We start from the raw sequence: 16,081 nt of genomic DNA, 5'->3' as shown, positions 1-16,081 counted from the left end.
TCATACAGGCTATACTGTGGCAAACACCGCAGTCTTTCCACAGCATTCTGAAATTTAAGTTGGTGTCTGTGCCCTTATTTCAATCATTGAAATATCTTCACTACTAAGCAGAGATGGGCAGCAATGCGTTACAAGTAACACATTAATGTAATCTGATTAGTTTTTAAGGTAATGAGTAACAGTATATAAGCACAAACGCCTCATACCAGCTGTCAAGCACGGCGGTGGAGGGGTGATGATTTGGGGTTGTTTTGCAGCCACAGGACCTGGCCATCTTACAGTCATTGAGTCGGCCAAAGTCACATGTAGTAGTACATTAATATGCCTCTAGGTTAAAATTCAACTTATAAGGAACAGTTAATTTTGTAGCTGTGTGGTTAGATAGAATGAAACACACCGTGCTTTATTGGCACGGTCTGATCCAACTTGCTGCATGAAAACATTATTTCTCAAACTATCTCAATGTTATCTTAAACACGAATGCTGCACACACAGCACACACACCCTCAACAGGCTCCTGTAAATCCTTTCTTTCTTTGAAGGTTGAATTTAATTGAACTTTTGCTCTGGTCACAAGTCTGTGTGAACCTTTCATGACACCTGGTCCACATTTGGCAACCACATAAAAGTAATCACAATTCAGGGTGTTTTTATTTTCATTTATGTGCATCTCATAAGTGGATTACAAGAAGCTGTCACCCCTGAATTCCCAATAAAAAGTCAAACTTGAGTGCTGCCAGGCAGTTTCTGAGTTCGCCCATATGTCCCTCACAACGCCCTGCCCTTCTTATAATTCATTTAACCTTTTTTTCTGCTTTTTAATCCCAGTCTCTTCACCTATCAACCTTCCTTTATCTACAGTTTCCCCACACTGTGAACCATATGATCCAGGAAATGTGAAATAAGCCCTTTTTACTTTGATTTTTGTCTTCTTTGTCTTTTTCTCCTTTGCTTTATCCTTACTGTTCATGAAGGGCAAAAGGAAGTCGAACAGTATAAAAATCTTTGAGAAACTCTGACTAATATCAAAGTTATCACAAGAAGAACCACTGGCTAAGCACTTTCTCCCCTTGCAGGGAGATTGCTGCAGCAGCTTTTAGGTTTTGCGTCCTCTAACAGCACCAATATGTTTAATACTTGTAAGAGTGGCGAGTTTCAAATTCATTATGTAATTAATGTTTGTTAAAGCCTTGCTAGCCATCCAGCAGGGGTTATTGAACACAGATTACAGAACAGGCCTTTAAAAAACTTCTCAATTACGATTAATTTTTGTTATCTCGCACAAATTGTACCCATGTAATGTATGTGATGTATAAAAATGGCGTTGAGTGACTCTGTAAGCGGCTTCACACCATCCCATTTTCCTCTTTCTCTCCTTTCTTATTCGTTTTTATTTCCCCTGGTTATTTCGCCTCCATTGGCGTCTTGAAAAGTGATGAATCGGTTTCTCTTTGTCTTTTTTCTCTTTATTTCTTACTTTGACTGTCTAACCCAAAACAGTCAGAGAAGCTTTCCTTCATCGCTCTGATCCTTTATCCCCGTCCTTCACAATACCTCCCCTGTTTCTCCTGTTTCTCCTTTTCTCTCTGTTTCTTTCCCTTCTTTGTTGGTACAGAGCCATGACAGCAGCTGTGAGCCTTAAAGATTTTGAATATTGATGAATTCATCTTCTTGCATTTCCCACATGTTCTTTGTTCGCCCTCTCTCTAAGGTGATGCTGGCAGAGCGCAAAGGAACCGAGGACCTGTACGCTATAAAGATCCTGAAGAAGGACGTCGTGATCCAAGATGATGACGTAGAGTGCACCATGGTGGAGAAGAGAGTGCTAGCTTTATCTGGAAAGCCCCCATTCTTAACGCAGCTGCACTCTACCTTCCAGACTATGGTGGGTGGGCCGACATGTTCCCACAGAATATATCTCACTGAGATATATTCATTTTATTTTATACAAACTAAAAAGCTACCCTGTTTTAACTTGTCACTCCTTAAATTTAATTGGCACTTTCAGTCATCAATAAGAAGAATATACTGTCATGTTCACCATCATGGATCTCACACGAGTAATAGACATTAATACCAATGCTGAAGCTAACACTTTTTTAGGTACACCTTGTTTTCACCTTGAGAATTGCCTTCATTCTTCATGGCACAGATTTAACCGGGTCATGGAAACATTCCTCATTTATTCTGGTCCATGTTGACATGGCTGCATCACACATGTTAATCTCCCATCTCACCACAACTCACTGTTGCATTCAAGAAACCATGATTTGAGCTTTGTGACACAGTGTGTTATCCTGAGGATGGTGCACTGTAGGCAAAAAGGGTGCTAAGTTGGTACTAAGGGGCCCACAGTGTGCCAAGAAATACTATTACACCCCCATACAAGGCAGGAGGAATCTGAGGTGTCATGTTGTTTATGCTAAATTCTGACCTTCAACACTAATCAGACCAATGCTTTTCAAATATTTTCATCCAGTTTTGGTAAGATTGTGTGATTTGTATTCTCAGTTTCCTGTTCTTAACAGGAAACAACAAACATTCCACATTCAAAGTCACCTAAATCCCATTTCGCCCCCTTTATGATGCTCAGTTTGGTCACCTTCACCGTGTCTACATGCCTGAGTGCATAGAGCTGCTGCCATGTGATTGGCTAACTGGATATTTGCATGAACAAGTAGTTGAACAGGTGTAGCTTCTAAAGTGGTGGTCTGTGTATTTGGGATGAATTTTAGATCTGGTTTCTCAAAATGTAATTTATACTTTAACTTTATATTGTGTATTTTTTTTATTTATTAGTTTTGTTATTCAGTCTACATGGATTATATTAACCTTTTAGTGGAAAAATGTGGAGCTTTTTGGTTTTTTTTAAATATATCTGGTTACACATGCTACCAAACACCAAACTACAACCTAAAAAAACATCTGGAGTGACTGCTTACCTGTTGTCCCAAGTTTTATAATGTGCATTAGTCCTAATGATGAGTCAGCAGAGGAGTAAATATAGCTCTCCTGCTTCATTAACACTCATCTCTGCATTCTCACTGATTAGTGATGTGTTGTAAATGAATTTGAATGACAAAAGTAAATAAAACAGACCTGATACTCACACACACACACCTACACACACACATTTATAAAAAACTTAAGATGTGCATGTTAATCCTGCTCATCACTAATTCTCTGACTGGAGGAGGGCTTTTGTACATCAAATTCAGTTATTACATGCAGGCAGTTATTACAGTCATGCATGCACACATCCATACAGTAATATGGCACCGATGCAGTGCATACGCAAATACAGTTTAACCACACACACTCAAACACAAACAGATACTATAGGCTCGCACACAGAGCAAACAACTGCTCATAAGACTTATCAGGGAGTACAGACTCTAACACTAAAAAACTTCACAATAAACTCCAGAACACACAGACACACACACCAAATCCCTCCACATTTTCTCACTTACTGAAACTTATTGGCAATTTCTGTAGATAATGGAGGACTACAGGTCCCTAAATTGATGTCACTGTGTTCCCTCAGTTGAAGACTTATTGGATCCACCGACAACCCAATCACCACTTTTCTCCCCTTCCTCCTCACTTCCTCTGTCATATTTTCTGCATCTCTCCTCTGATCTTCTCTCAATTCACACATCAAACTCACAGCAGTCCCTTCCACCTCCACAGTATTTTACGCTCCTTTGACCTCTCATCCATTTTTATTAACGTGCACTTTGTGACCCGTCTTTCTCTGCTTGCCCTTCTATGCCCCCTCCACAGGACCGCTTGTATTTTGTCATGGAGTACATAAACGGCGGAGATCTCATGTATCAGATACAGCAGGTCGGCAAGTTCAAAGAACCTCACGCTGTGTGAGTACACAGACACACACACACACACAGAAAATCAGAGCCCCGTGAAAGCAGGTGTTTCACACTTTAGTAATACCTGTTTAAATCGTGGTGAATAAGCCATCATCAGTTTGACTGGTGATGGATGAGCAATCCCAGCAGAGCCCGGAGGTGAAATATGTTGTTTGCCCCCAATGCAGCTTGCTGCTCTGAAGAGCTTCAAAGAAATGAAAGTAATCCAGCAGCTCCTGAGAGTTCTCAGTGCATGGCGCAGTACCTCCAGAACTGCAGAATATAATTACAGTGGCTGGCGAGATCGCTGGTGTCAAGCCCAACCAGCAGGCTGACACATTTGACAAGCGGGGCTGTTGGTTTCGAGCGAGAGCCGTTGAGGAGTTAGCCCTTCATGTAATTCATAGAGAATTAAAGTTTCTTCCCTGTGGCTGAAGGTTCAGACTGCAGAGGGGGTAAGTCGAAGTACACGAGGAACTCTTTTAACTAAGGCCATCAGCTTGTTCGCTCTCTTTTTTTATTAAACAGGAAATCCTTCTCCATGGATGATTAAATTGCTTTGAACTTCAGTGTTGCAGTGTCTTTTTGTATATTGTGAGCTTCTGTATTTATTCTTCAATGCTGCTGCTCATCATTCTGAGCACAGAAAGAACATCTAATTAGCTCCAAACGGGCTCTGCACAGTTTTCACAACCAAATGACTCTTGATGTCTTTAAAATGCGCTTTTTAAACGCAGAGAGCGCACGCACGCCCGTGCAAGCGTGGCCGACTGTGCGGTCAGTCCATCCAGACCTCTGCCGCTGATCTTATCAGCTGCTCGCCGGCCTTGAAGAGACAGGAGTGACCTTTACTCTGACACGCGCATACACGCACACAAATGATCTGTTTTCCTGCTGTCCTTTTTCTCGGCCTCTGACTAATTGCCGTTGTTGTTGCCGTTTGTGTTTTTTGTGTGTGTGTGTGTGTGTGTGTGTGTGTGTGTGTGTGTGTGTGTGTGTGTGTGTGCAGATTCTACGCTGCAGAGATAGCGATTGGTCTGTTTTTCCTACATCAAAAGGGCATCATCTACAGGTAACATCCATAACACAACCTACTAAACACAGAACATTAACCAAATATAGCTGAGCTCACACAGTAGTACGTACCTGAAATAGTGCAAATGAAATCCACGGTGTATCTTTTGTCCAGTTTCCCCCTGTCTGCCCCTCTCCAGCGTATGTCGGCAATTTCTTCCTGTTAAAAGGGAGTTTTTCCTTCCCACTGTCGCCAAGTGCTTGCTCATAGGAGGTAGTTTGATTGTTGGGGTTTTCTTTGCATTATTCTAGGCTCTTTATCTTACAGTATAAAGCGCCTTGAGGCGGCTGCTGATGTGATTTGGCGCTATATAAATAAAACTCAATTGAACTGAATGAATTACTGCCATGTGCCAAATATACTCTTGTACAATATGGAAGTTTATAAAATCAGGAAGTTTCAGAGTGAATTTGTGAATTGTCAGTAAAGTAAAGTTTCTTTCAGCACAGTATTAGCAGCAGCTAGGATAATTAAAATGAACCTGTTGTGCTCATTTCCAGCACTGTTGTGTTCTTCTTGGACTACTAGAGAGGTTTTGTATGACTGGCAGTTCAAAATAATCTTAATTTGTTAGAGTGATGTCAGTTTGATCACTACTGGTGTATTGCTACAAGCCAACGGTGAATGTGAGCTATTCAGTACTATATATGTCTTATTATAAGGTACTTCGCAAATCTAAAAGAAATGAGAAACAATGTAAATTTAACCTTTCTTCACATCTAACACATTGTTTGGACTAACGCAGGCATTCACTTTAACATGAGCTGGAAGTTGAACATAATGCAGATCCATCTGTAATGCTCAGAAAGGGTTGTACAGTCAAACTGATGCAGTCGCAATAGCTGAGGATCACATTTCACAAACCTTTTAAGCCTCTAAATTGAATTTTAATACAGATTTGCCGTTTCGAGTATCGATGCCAAGTTATGTTGATTAGTCTGTTGTTCCTTTTTGACTTTGCTTCACCCTCTCACAGAGACCTGAAGCTGGACAATGTAATGCTGGACTGTGAGGGCCACATTAAAATAGCAGACTTTGGCATGTGTAAAGAGAATATGAATGATGGAATCACAACCAAGACCTTCTGTGGCACACCGGATTACATTGCTCCTGAGGTAAAGTGTGTGAGAGTGATGGTGGTTGGATCGGTTGTATTGATTGATCTCTCACTGTTCTCCTGCAGTAGCTACACAGCTCCAAAAGAGGCTAAATAAAACTTTTATTTTGGAAAAAACTTTGCTTTCTTGCAGACAACTAGAAGAGAATACTCTCGTGTTTGCATGTATGTAGCTGGAGCCATGCTTTACTTATTAATAGTACTTTGTTTCTGTCCAAATGTAACAGGAGCACTCTCTAAAGCTCACTAAAATACTACATTAAATTTGTCTAATTTATTAAAATACCCAAAGCTGAAAATGACACATTTCAGCTTTGCACTGGTTTTTGTGCCAGACTATTTCTTGGCCAGAAGCAGGGATTTCCTCAAGTCTTGCTGTCTTTTTATGTAACACTCAGCAGAAACGCCAACGAGCATCTCTCCATGAAAATAAACTCTCCCTTAAAGTGTCGGTGGTAGTTTGGTAGTTCTATTAGCTGGAATACATAAAGATACTTTAATTGCATTTCAGCCTCACTATCATTTTGCTCTCATGTCAGTCAGCCCATGTAGTCTAAACTTCCCTCAAAATTAACTAACTGTGTAGGTATTATATTTGGGAACATTATTACCTTCTGGATTCACACGATAAAAAAGCCTTTCAATAAATTTACACCAAAAATGCACATTAAGCTTTTTTTATTTTTCAGTTTCGTATTTTATCGTTTCAAAATCCTCTAACAGCACTCTGCTAAAGCCCAAAAGCTCAAACAAGCACCAAACCATGAAGTAAATAGTTCTACCACTGTGAACTTGGTAAGTCAGTTGCAGGTGTGGTGCACACGTCTTACTTTTGATCCATAAAACTCATAAAGCTCATCTTGCACGTGAAGCAGGTGTTTTTCTAAATGATTTTTTCTCATACAAAATAAATGTGGTGCACAAAAGTCTTTCACAAAATAGTATCTGCAGTGTTGTCTACAGTCCACAAAATGCCTGTACTGGTTTAAAAAAAAATATATGCCGCTCTGCCCCTTAAGTGCTCGTTAAGCTTTGTTAAGTATCGGCAGTAGCCCTGTGGGGACGCGTACTGTACTTGTATTACAAATAACAAGAAAAAGTGAAGTCTAATTTTAAGCACTTTTAAAAATACAGCAGCTGTTGTACAAAATGAGTAAAATACATAAAAACAATAAAAAAGAGAGCATAAATAAATAAAGCAGCACAAATACAAAGGGATCAGAACTTAAAAATAGATTTCAAAGCATCTAAAAGCTGATGTGAAGGGCCAAACCTGATCTCTGGGTTTTAGTAGTTTAGTTTTGAGTATTTGACCAGCAGACCTCAGTAACCTAGTGGGAGTGTGCAAAGTCAAAAGATCAGAGAGGTCAACCCAACCCAGTGCGATGCATTCAAAACAAACAATAAATCTTAAAATGATTTCTAGACCTGAATCACTGGCAGCCGGTGTAGGGGGAGCCAGTATGGGTGATATGTGGTCTCCCAGTTAATAGCCAATAACGCTTGATGGAAAGAACGACTTACCACTGTTGACTTGGCTTCCTGTGGCTCAGGTCGAGGGGGATGGGTGCTAATTGGAAGGTCGGTTGTTCAACCGCTGACACCTCAAACCTGTACGCTGAAGTATCTTTGGGCAAGATACTGAGTCCAAGCCGGCTCTAATGGAGCACCAGTGTTATAATGTGAATGAGGTAGAAAAGTGACCAGTAAAGGTGCTATTTCTACTGATAATAATAATAAAGATATATCTTCAAAAACTATATTTGACTCCTACAGTTTGTTTCTTGAAGTTTCCAACTGAAGCTGACTTTTGGGGTGGTTTTTTTTTTTTTTGACTGGAGCTATTGTTTAACAGATAGGATCATTTTCTTTAATGCTGACTACCTTTGTATCATAGACTGAAGCGATGACTGCAGCATTTCTGAACAATGTGTCTCCTATGCTCAGATTATAGCCTACCAGCCTTACGGGAAATCTGTGGACTGGTGGGCCTTTGGCGTCTTGCTCTACGAGATGCTGGCTGGACAGGTTGGTCTGTGTGTGTGTGTATTTGTGTGTGTTTCTGTGTCTGTGTGTGTGTGAGAGAGTGGGTAATTGCACAAAGGATTTGTTAATCTTGGTTAAGGAAAAAAAGATATAACACCATCTTTGGATCCACATGAATGCGTGATTCACGCTCCTTTCAGAGCAGCGTTTTGTATTCACGGCTGAGTGTGAATAAAAACAAACACTCCTGATCTCAGCCTTTAAAATGTGACACTGTGTAATGAAAGGTTAGCTATTAAATTATATGCTATAATGAGATTTTCTCTCGTGGCATTAATAATTGTTAAGATGTGACATTTTGAAATTCTGAATATTTCATTTAGAGGCCTGCAGCTTTTAGATTCTTGTGAGGAAAAAAAGCTTTTAATGAATGAATTCAAGTATCCTCTATTTGTCCTGTGCTGCCTTCTGCTTCTCCTCGCTCATCTCTCTACTGTCCTCTCAAGCCTCCATTTGACGGAGAGGATGAAGATGAGTTATTTCAGTCAATCATGGAGCACCACGTCTCCTATCCCAAGTCAATGTCCAAGGAGGCTGTCGCTATCTGTAAAGGGGTGAGTGTACGAAAAACACACACGCACAAAGCACGCTTTAAGCCGCGAGTCCTTGCCCGTCTCTCAAGCTCAACCTCGCTCCCTCCTCACAAACTCACTCTCCCGCTTTCTGTCTCGCTTCCCGTATCCTCCTGACACTCTTCCCTCTTGAACACAAACGTGCCGAGGAGAGAACGAGGAAGGGATTAAATCCGCTTGAGGAAAGGATGCGGGAAGAGGGAGGAGGGTGAAAGGAGGAAAAGAAGGAGACATCAAAATTATCTGCATAATTAAAGCCATTGTGGTGGAACATTTATTTGGAGCGAAACAACATTGTTCCCCTCTCGCTATCTTCCCCGCTTCCATCTCGCCCGCCATCTCTGTCGTAGCGCTGTCCTCGTCCATCCTTCCCCTCGCGCTCTGCAGTGTCCATTGTCAAGCTATTGTTGTGCCTTTTTTTTTCATTGTACATCCCCTCTATCTCTTTATCACACACACATACACACACATTAGATGGCTCTAATAGCTTAAGCCTGTGCAGTTGGCTGTAGAAACTCCTTTTCAGAATAGACTGGCCAGGACTGATTGCTGCACTCGGATTATTTGTGTTTTGCGGACACACAGTTTGTGTCACACACCCTTTGTCACATACCAAAAAATTGGAGAGAGAAAAAAATATCCATAAAATATTATTTTATCATTTCAAGTTCTGCAGTACCCACAGAAAGCACCTACACATTAACATCGGCGTGTAGCGCGAGCGTGGATGAGGACACACACACACACACATTTGTTCCAGCATGACCTGAGTCATACATCCTCCTACTAAATTTAAAGGCAAAGGCATTCATAGGTAAATTACTGACAAGTACGTTCACTGCAATACAAACGCCCACACTGGCTGTGTTATGTATTAGTGATGATTACTGGGTTGTAGTGCTGCAACAGTGCATCCTCAGTGGAGCATGAAAGCTCGCCTCCGTCCACCCCCAGAGCTCCCTCTGCACCCTGCTAGGACTGCCTGAGTTAACTCAGTGTGTGTGTGTGTGTGTGAGAGAGAGAGAGAGAGAGAGAGACTCGGTGTGTATGTGAAGACAACATGAAGGCTTCATTTTAAATGCTACAAGATAATTCCATTATTCTGTTCATAAAGTGGATTTTTTCAGTGCTTTGCTATGATGTTGATGTGTTCTGTCTACATGCTGGACGCTACCTTAAATAACCTGTTGTTGTAATGGGAAAATTACCACAGTTCAAGTAATCATTTTTAACAGAAGGTGATCATTTCTTGACAAGAATGAGCAATCTGCTCTGCAGATTGAGAAGTAGTCGGATTAAAAGCAAGCATACTGATTGCAGTGTACCTGACTCTCATCTGTTTTCAGTTTGAAAACAGATGGCAGTTATTTTCAATTATTTGAAGCCTAAGTCCATGCCAGCCAAATAAAAGCAACACTGCACGCCTCCGATCCATTATCAGATGATTAGCGCACTTTCAGGTATTAAAAGTCCAACTCTGCTGAAGTTGCGACACGATTTCACAGCATCTCAGTAATCTGAGTTCAAACAAGAAGTAAATAGTTTAATTCTTTCCAGCATGCAGTGTTTTAATAGGCTGGTGTATTTAGATCAAATGCTTAAAAATTGCGTGTGTGTGGGTGTGTGTGAGGGGAGGTGGAGAGGGTTAGGACATGTGTGGAGAGGGAGTGATCATTTCCACTCCCCTGCTTCCACCCTATCAAGCATCCATATTTTATAGCCAGCAATGGGCGACCCGCACACAAACACACACACACATACTCACACAGGCTGCTGTTACAGTGTGTTTTGTAGCGCTGCAGTGTTAGGTACATGATTTGTTCAACTTCATTTGATTCTACAGCAAAGAGTAATTGCTCAGATGTGTCCTCACAAAAGCGAACGCAGGTGCACACAAAAGCACAAAAGTGTTTTCTGCCACTGTTCTCTTTCTGCACTAACCACAGGAAGCTTTGTGAATGAAATCTCTGGGCCTCATGAGGACAGTCGCAAGTATGAAGTTTAAGTTTATTCATTCATCCATTTTCTTCCACTTATCCAATTCAGGGTTGCAGGGGGGCGCTGGAGCCTATCCCAGCTGCCATAACACAAAGAGACAGACAACCATCCACACTCAGATTCACACCTGTAGGCAATTTAGAATCACCGTTTAATGTAATCCCTCTAGCTGCATGTCTTTGGATTGTGGGAGGAAGCAGGAGTACCCGGAGAGAACCCACACAGTGTTGGGATAGTGGCAGGGGGAGTTTGACTGGGGCAGTACACCTGTCAAACAGCGGTCCTGAGATCAGAGAGGACAGAAATTTTCCGTGTAGCAGACGGGCAAATGAAAAGCAGGGCCGCATGATCCGTCTGAGTTTTGGGGTCAGAAATGTTACCGCAGTAACCTTGCCTGTGGCAGCCAAGAGTTCATAGTGATGTCAGCCTTGGTGGCACCAAGAACCTGCAACCTAGGAGCACCTGGCCAGTCTCCCTGGAGCTGTTCTCAGCTCTCAGCTCTCTCTTCTCTCCATCCATCCAGCACTGTGTTATTTGTTTGTTTGGCCTGGTTATTTTAGGTTTTACACCATACAACATTATGCATCCTTAACATTCAATCCCCCATCCAAATACTGACACATTGATAACACTCATTAGCACACCTCATGAAATATTATGGTTTTTAACCCATTTCAGTTAATAAATTGTTTGTCATGGCCCTCGAGCCATCGATCCTGCTCTGTATGAGAGGAACCGCGGGTTGGTGTATGTGTTTGGTGTGAAGCTACCCTCTGAAGGGTTATTACCGAACGCCTCTAAGTCAGAATCCTGCCTAGATGCATTGATATATGCAGCGCTGTGGATCTTCAGTTGATCTCAGTCTCAGATGGCCCATCTCCAACATTGCAATCATGTAAATGATTTCCATCTGCATGGGATGGGTCCCTTCTGTGCTTACATGGAAAGCCAGAGGCAGGGAGAGGAGCAGCAAGGTCCTCCATGCAGAAAAAATGGAGGCATCAGTGAGAACAGAAATGATACCAAGTCAAATACAGCATGAAAAGGAGCTGGGGTGGAGGTGGCTTGCAAAGTGGCTTGCGTGTATTCACGCAGGCTAAAGAAGTTAGCCTGCCAACACACATACATAGAGCCCTTCTATGTACGTTTTACTAATTGGATGCATACAAATGTATACATACAAATGCAGCCAGTTGTATTCCAAGATATTTGTGGAAACTTAAAATATTGGTGACTTATTGGGTTAAAACTGGAAGCATACCCTTCAAAATGAAGACTGCAGATGTACATGGTTAGTATAGGCAGATAACTTTATCCCTGTTGATCTATGAGAGTTCCAGGTATTTAATCAAATCCAAGGGAAATTACATTATACATTGACAGCATGTCAAACTAGTGTTTGCCAGATGGTAATTACCCATTATTATAGAGATGAGGGAAATCCTGTCATTTTCACATATGCCATTATTATCCGCAGTCAGTGGCCCAATTTTAGTTTGGCTGCTATGTGGTCGACTGAATACGATGATCTGTCTTTCTCCTGATCGGTGAAAAAGGGTTCGTTCATATTCACTGCAGTTTTTCTTTACAGAAAACTAGCTGCTGTGCCTGTACCTACTGTTCAATAGGTGACAAGTTTGGGGTTTCACTTTTAAAATGAAGTCACTAAAGGGATTTTAATCTACTGTAGGACAGCTGTGTTTTTAAATGGGCCTTAAAACTGTTGCTACATGACAAGAGTCAGATTATAACACACTGATGTACAAAGAACTGACAAATGTGATTCTTCAGGTCTTTGACACTGTCCAGCTGTCCAGTCTGTATCTGTTCATTCAGCCTATGACAGCAGGGTTAGACTCCAGCTCCCGGTGACCCTAAACCAATGGCCACAGCATCTGAATCAACTCACTTTCATACAAATCAGACAACTCCCAGCATTAGTGGTCAAGTACACCTGTATATATATATATATATATATATATATATATATATATATATATATATATATATCGCTATGCCTGTTACTTTAGACGTGTGTGTATATGTGGTAGAGAAAGTGGATTTGTGTGCGCGCCCATGCATTATGAGCTGTCAATGTGTTTCATGCAGATTCATGCACATGTGCAAGCAGTGCAAGATTGACTGACCCCTGGAAAATGTTATTCTAGCTGTAATGTAATGAGTTATGACTGCTGCTCCTGAGGGAGGCACACCCCACCCACACAAACACTCACTGTAGCATCACTCCCCCATGGAGGTTTTGTGTGGACAGACATTATAAACGGTCTTTAATTACGCCTGCGGATGACTACTGTGGCAAAAGAGGAAAGAAAGACAACAGTTATTCATTTGTCTGCAGGCTGTTACTTGGTGGCTTGTATTTGCTCCCCAGGGAGAGGCATGCAAGATGACAGTAAAATGGAAGGATGGTTAAAATTAAGGATTAAGAAACTCTAATAACTATAATGAGCTTGTTCATAAACAGCAATGAAAGTGGAAGAATTGTGGTTTAAACCCAGGGCAGGAATCAGGAATAAATGAGATGAAACTTTAATGATTCCAAAGGGGAAATTTGGGGCACTGGAGCAGCACACTGTTGAGCACAGATCAGATTTAGACTCCCCTTGCAGGTTAGTAATATGGCTCCTACTTACTTTATGTAACTGTGTGTACACATGAAAATAAAAAGTTGTAAAATCATGAGTTTCCTGAAGTGTAGTTTCCTGTAGTGCTGCAGATCATTTGTAACTTGGAAACGGTTAACACTTAAAACAACATTTTTCCTTTGGCAAAGATAAAGACTAAACAGCTCGTTTAACTTTTTGGCAACACCAGAAGCATTGCTCCAGGGCTTGTAATGTTGGCTGTCGGATCACTATATCATTTTGATCCACACTAAAATATCTCAACAGCTCTTCAGTGGATTGCAGTGAAGTTTTTTGCAGACATTATGAGTTCTTGTATTCTAATTGCGTTTAGACTAATGATCCACAACACCTATATAAAAGATTAGCATAGTCAAAAAGCATCACCAATTGGTTTTTGAAGCCTGGAGTCCTAGCTGCAGGATTATGACTGAACACCTCTAAGTCAGAAGCCTTCCTACATGCAGTGATGCCATATTAGCAGGCCCATGACTGGACTGGTCATCATCTTTGTGATTACTTTGGTCATCAGTAGTTTGTATGAAAGACGGTAACTTTTCTGCAAACACTCACCAGCTACTCGCCAAGCAGTAGTGAAAAAGTGAAAAGTGTGACACACACCATGAACAAAGTAAACCCTTTCAAAACACGGTGGTTGCAGCAGTAAGGCGCAGTTTCATTAGCAGATGGCAAGTAGTTTGACATCAGTGATCTGCCATGGACCAAAGCAATCACAACCCACATAGCAGACAGGTCTGGCGTCAAGTCAGCACTGCTGGCTGACTTCGGGCATGGTAAGTGGTATGTCATCCAGATATGGGCCAGGCCTGGCGTAGATGGCACTGTTTATGTGATGCCATGCCACGCCACATCTGGCCCGATTGTGGTTTGGTCTATGTGGCCCAGGCCCATAGAAAACAGGTCTTCCCTGGATCCGGCATCAAGCTGGCACTTCTGAGTGACTGGTGTCATGGCAGGGTGTACGTCAACCAGATGTGGGCCAGGTCTGGCAATGATGGCACTATTTATGTTCCTATTTTCCTATTTTAGTTAGAAGACCCAGATGCCATGTTGCAATACTATACTGCTATGGTAGCCAGTGTTTCAAATGCAGGTTTGACAGGTTTGTGAGTTTACACTTTATCCAAAACCTAGTGAGGGTTTACTCATGTTTACCACCGGGTGGCTGTAGCTCAGGAGGTCGAGCAGGTCACCTACTGATCGGAAGGTTAGTGGTTCGATCCCTGGCTCCTCCATTTTGCCTGTCAAGAGTGTGAATGTGTATGAATGTAGTTAGGAAGAACTCAGTTTAGAGGTAGTGTGTGAATGTGGCATGTCATATAGAGCACTTTGAGTAATGTGGGGAGTAGAGAAGCGCTATATAAGAATCAGTCTAAAGAGTTTTGTCATATTACTTTTGCACTATTATGTTCCGGCCAGACATGAAACTGTTCTGGACCACCACAAGACCACTGGTGTGTCTGCAACTGGCCTTGTGCTGGCCCATGTGTGGATTACCTCTGGCAAACCTGATCTGGGCCACCAAAGGGCCGTCATTCTTTGCGGTATGTGGACCATGTGTAACCACATTGTGTGGGCCAGATCCGGGCCATACCAATTTTGCTATGTGGGAAGGAGGTTTTTGGTGAAAAACCCTCTTTTAGACTGATTTCACTTACGCTGCAGCCGGCAACTTAAACCAACCAATCAGGGACCACACATTTTTCATTAGTTATCAAAAGTTGCCAGGGAGACGCCAACTTGTCTCTTGGCCTTGACTTTATTTTCTCAGTTATAGCTTGAATCTAGTGCCAGTTAGCACTTACAACGCACTGTTCGCTGAAACTATGACAGTGAGCGTGGTAAACATCATATTTGCTAAACATCAATATGTTAGTATTGTAAATGTAAGGTTTACTTCACAGCAGAGATGCATGAAAATACAGACTCACAGAGCTGCTAATGTGGCTACTAGCTTTTTTTGCAGTGTCAAGGCTACCAGAAAGGTAGAAAGATGAATAAACATTCACTTTAAAAGAATTTAAAAAACAAACAAAAAAAAGCAAGGTGGACACACAGTAATCCTTTCTCTTCTCCATGTCCGCACAGCTGATGACAAAGCATCCAGCGAAACGCCTGGGCTGTGGTCCAGAGGGGGAGAGAGACATCAGAGAGCACAGCTTCTTCCGCTACATGGACTGGGAGAAACTGGAGAACAAGGAGGTGCAACCACCCTTCAAACCAAGAGCTGTAAGTCCGTCCCCGCCAAACCCGACATGACCGCAGATAAGCATGTGCAAGTCACAATTCGCACAATAATAAGTGCGCAAAATACTCTTCAACCGGAGTAGAGACGTGGAGTTTAATTCATTAGAGGTTAAACTCATAATAAAAACTCTCTCTTCTCTTCTTTTATTCTAATTTCCTTCCTATTTTCTTTCAACAACTACCTTTCTCTTGGCTTACTCATCTTTTCACTATCAATGTGATGTTTCTGTCTCTTTCCTTTCCTTTAATTTGGGACAATGCACACAGGTAAGTCTCGAAATGATGCTCATGATGTTGACAGTGATGCTGAAGGATGTGTGGCGATGAGGGCAGCGTCGGTGATGATAACAATGCCAGGGATGTTGATGGCAAAAATGCTAAAAGAGGCTCAGTGATGAACGTGGGCTAGATGAAAAGATACTGGACATTGGCTGCACTTTTGGATGCACATGCACAAAATTGGCAGCTACAGTTTGGTGCCGTTGAAATAA

At 41.8% G+C, this 16,081-nt stretch overlaps 1 protein-coding gene across 2 annotated transcripts in view; it reads left to right on the top strand.

Annotated features, from left to right (window-relative positions):
* The window catches only part of prkcbb (protein kinase C, beta b), a 100,574-nt gene that overhangs the window by 61,639 nt on the left and 22,854 nt on the right, over positions 1 to 16,081 (top strand). For both annotated transcript variants that reach the window (XM_063471500.1, XM_063471499.1), the window contains exons 10-16: positions 1,712 to 1,885; positions 3,787 to 3,878; positions 4,879 to 4,941; positions 5,921 to 6,059; positions 8,009 to 8,089; positions 8,554 to 8,661; positions 15,432 to 15,572. In XM_063471500.1, coding sequence (XP_063327570.1) covers positions 1,712 to 1,885; positions 3,787 to 3,878; positions 4,879 to 4,941; positions 5,921 to 6,059; positions 8,009 to 8,089; positions 8,554 to 8,661; positions 15,432 to 15,572 — 798 coding nt within the window. The remainder of the gene's footprint in view (positions 1 to 1,711; positions 1,886 to 3,786; positions 3,879 to 4,878; positions 4,942 to 5,920; positions 6,060 to 8,008; positions 8,090 to 8,553; positions 8,662 to 15,431; positions 15,573 to 16,081) is intronic.

Source organism: Pelmatolapia mariae, linkage group LG4 (assembly GCF_036321145.2).
Source record: "Pelmatolapia mariae isolate MD_Pm_ZW linkage group LG4, Pm_UMD_F_2, whole genome shotgun sequence".
Taxonomy (NCBI): Eukaryota; Metazoa; Chordata; class Actinopteri; order Cichliformes; family Cichlidae; genus Pelmatolapia; species Pelmatolapia mariae.
The sequence above is the reverse complement of the archived record's forward strand: the minus strand, read 5'-3'. Positions and strand labels throughout refer to the sequence as shown.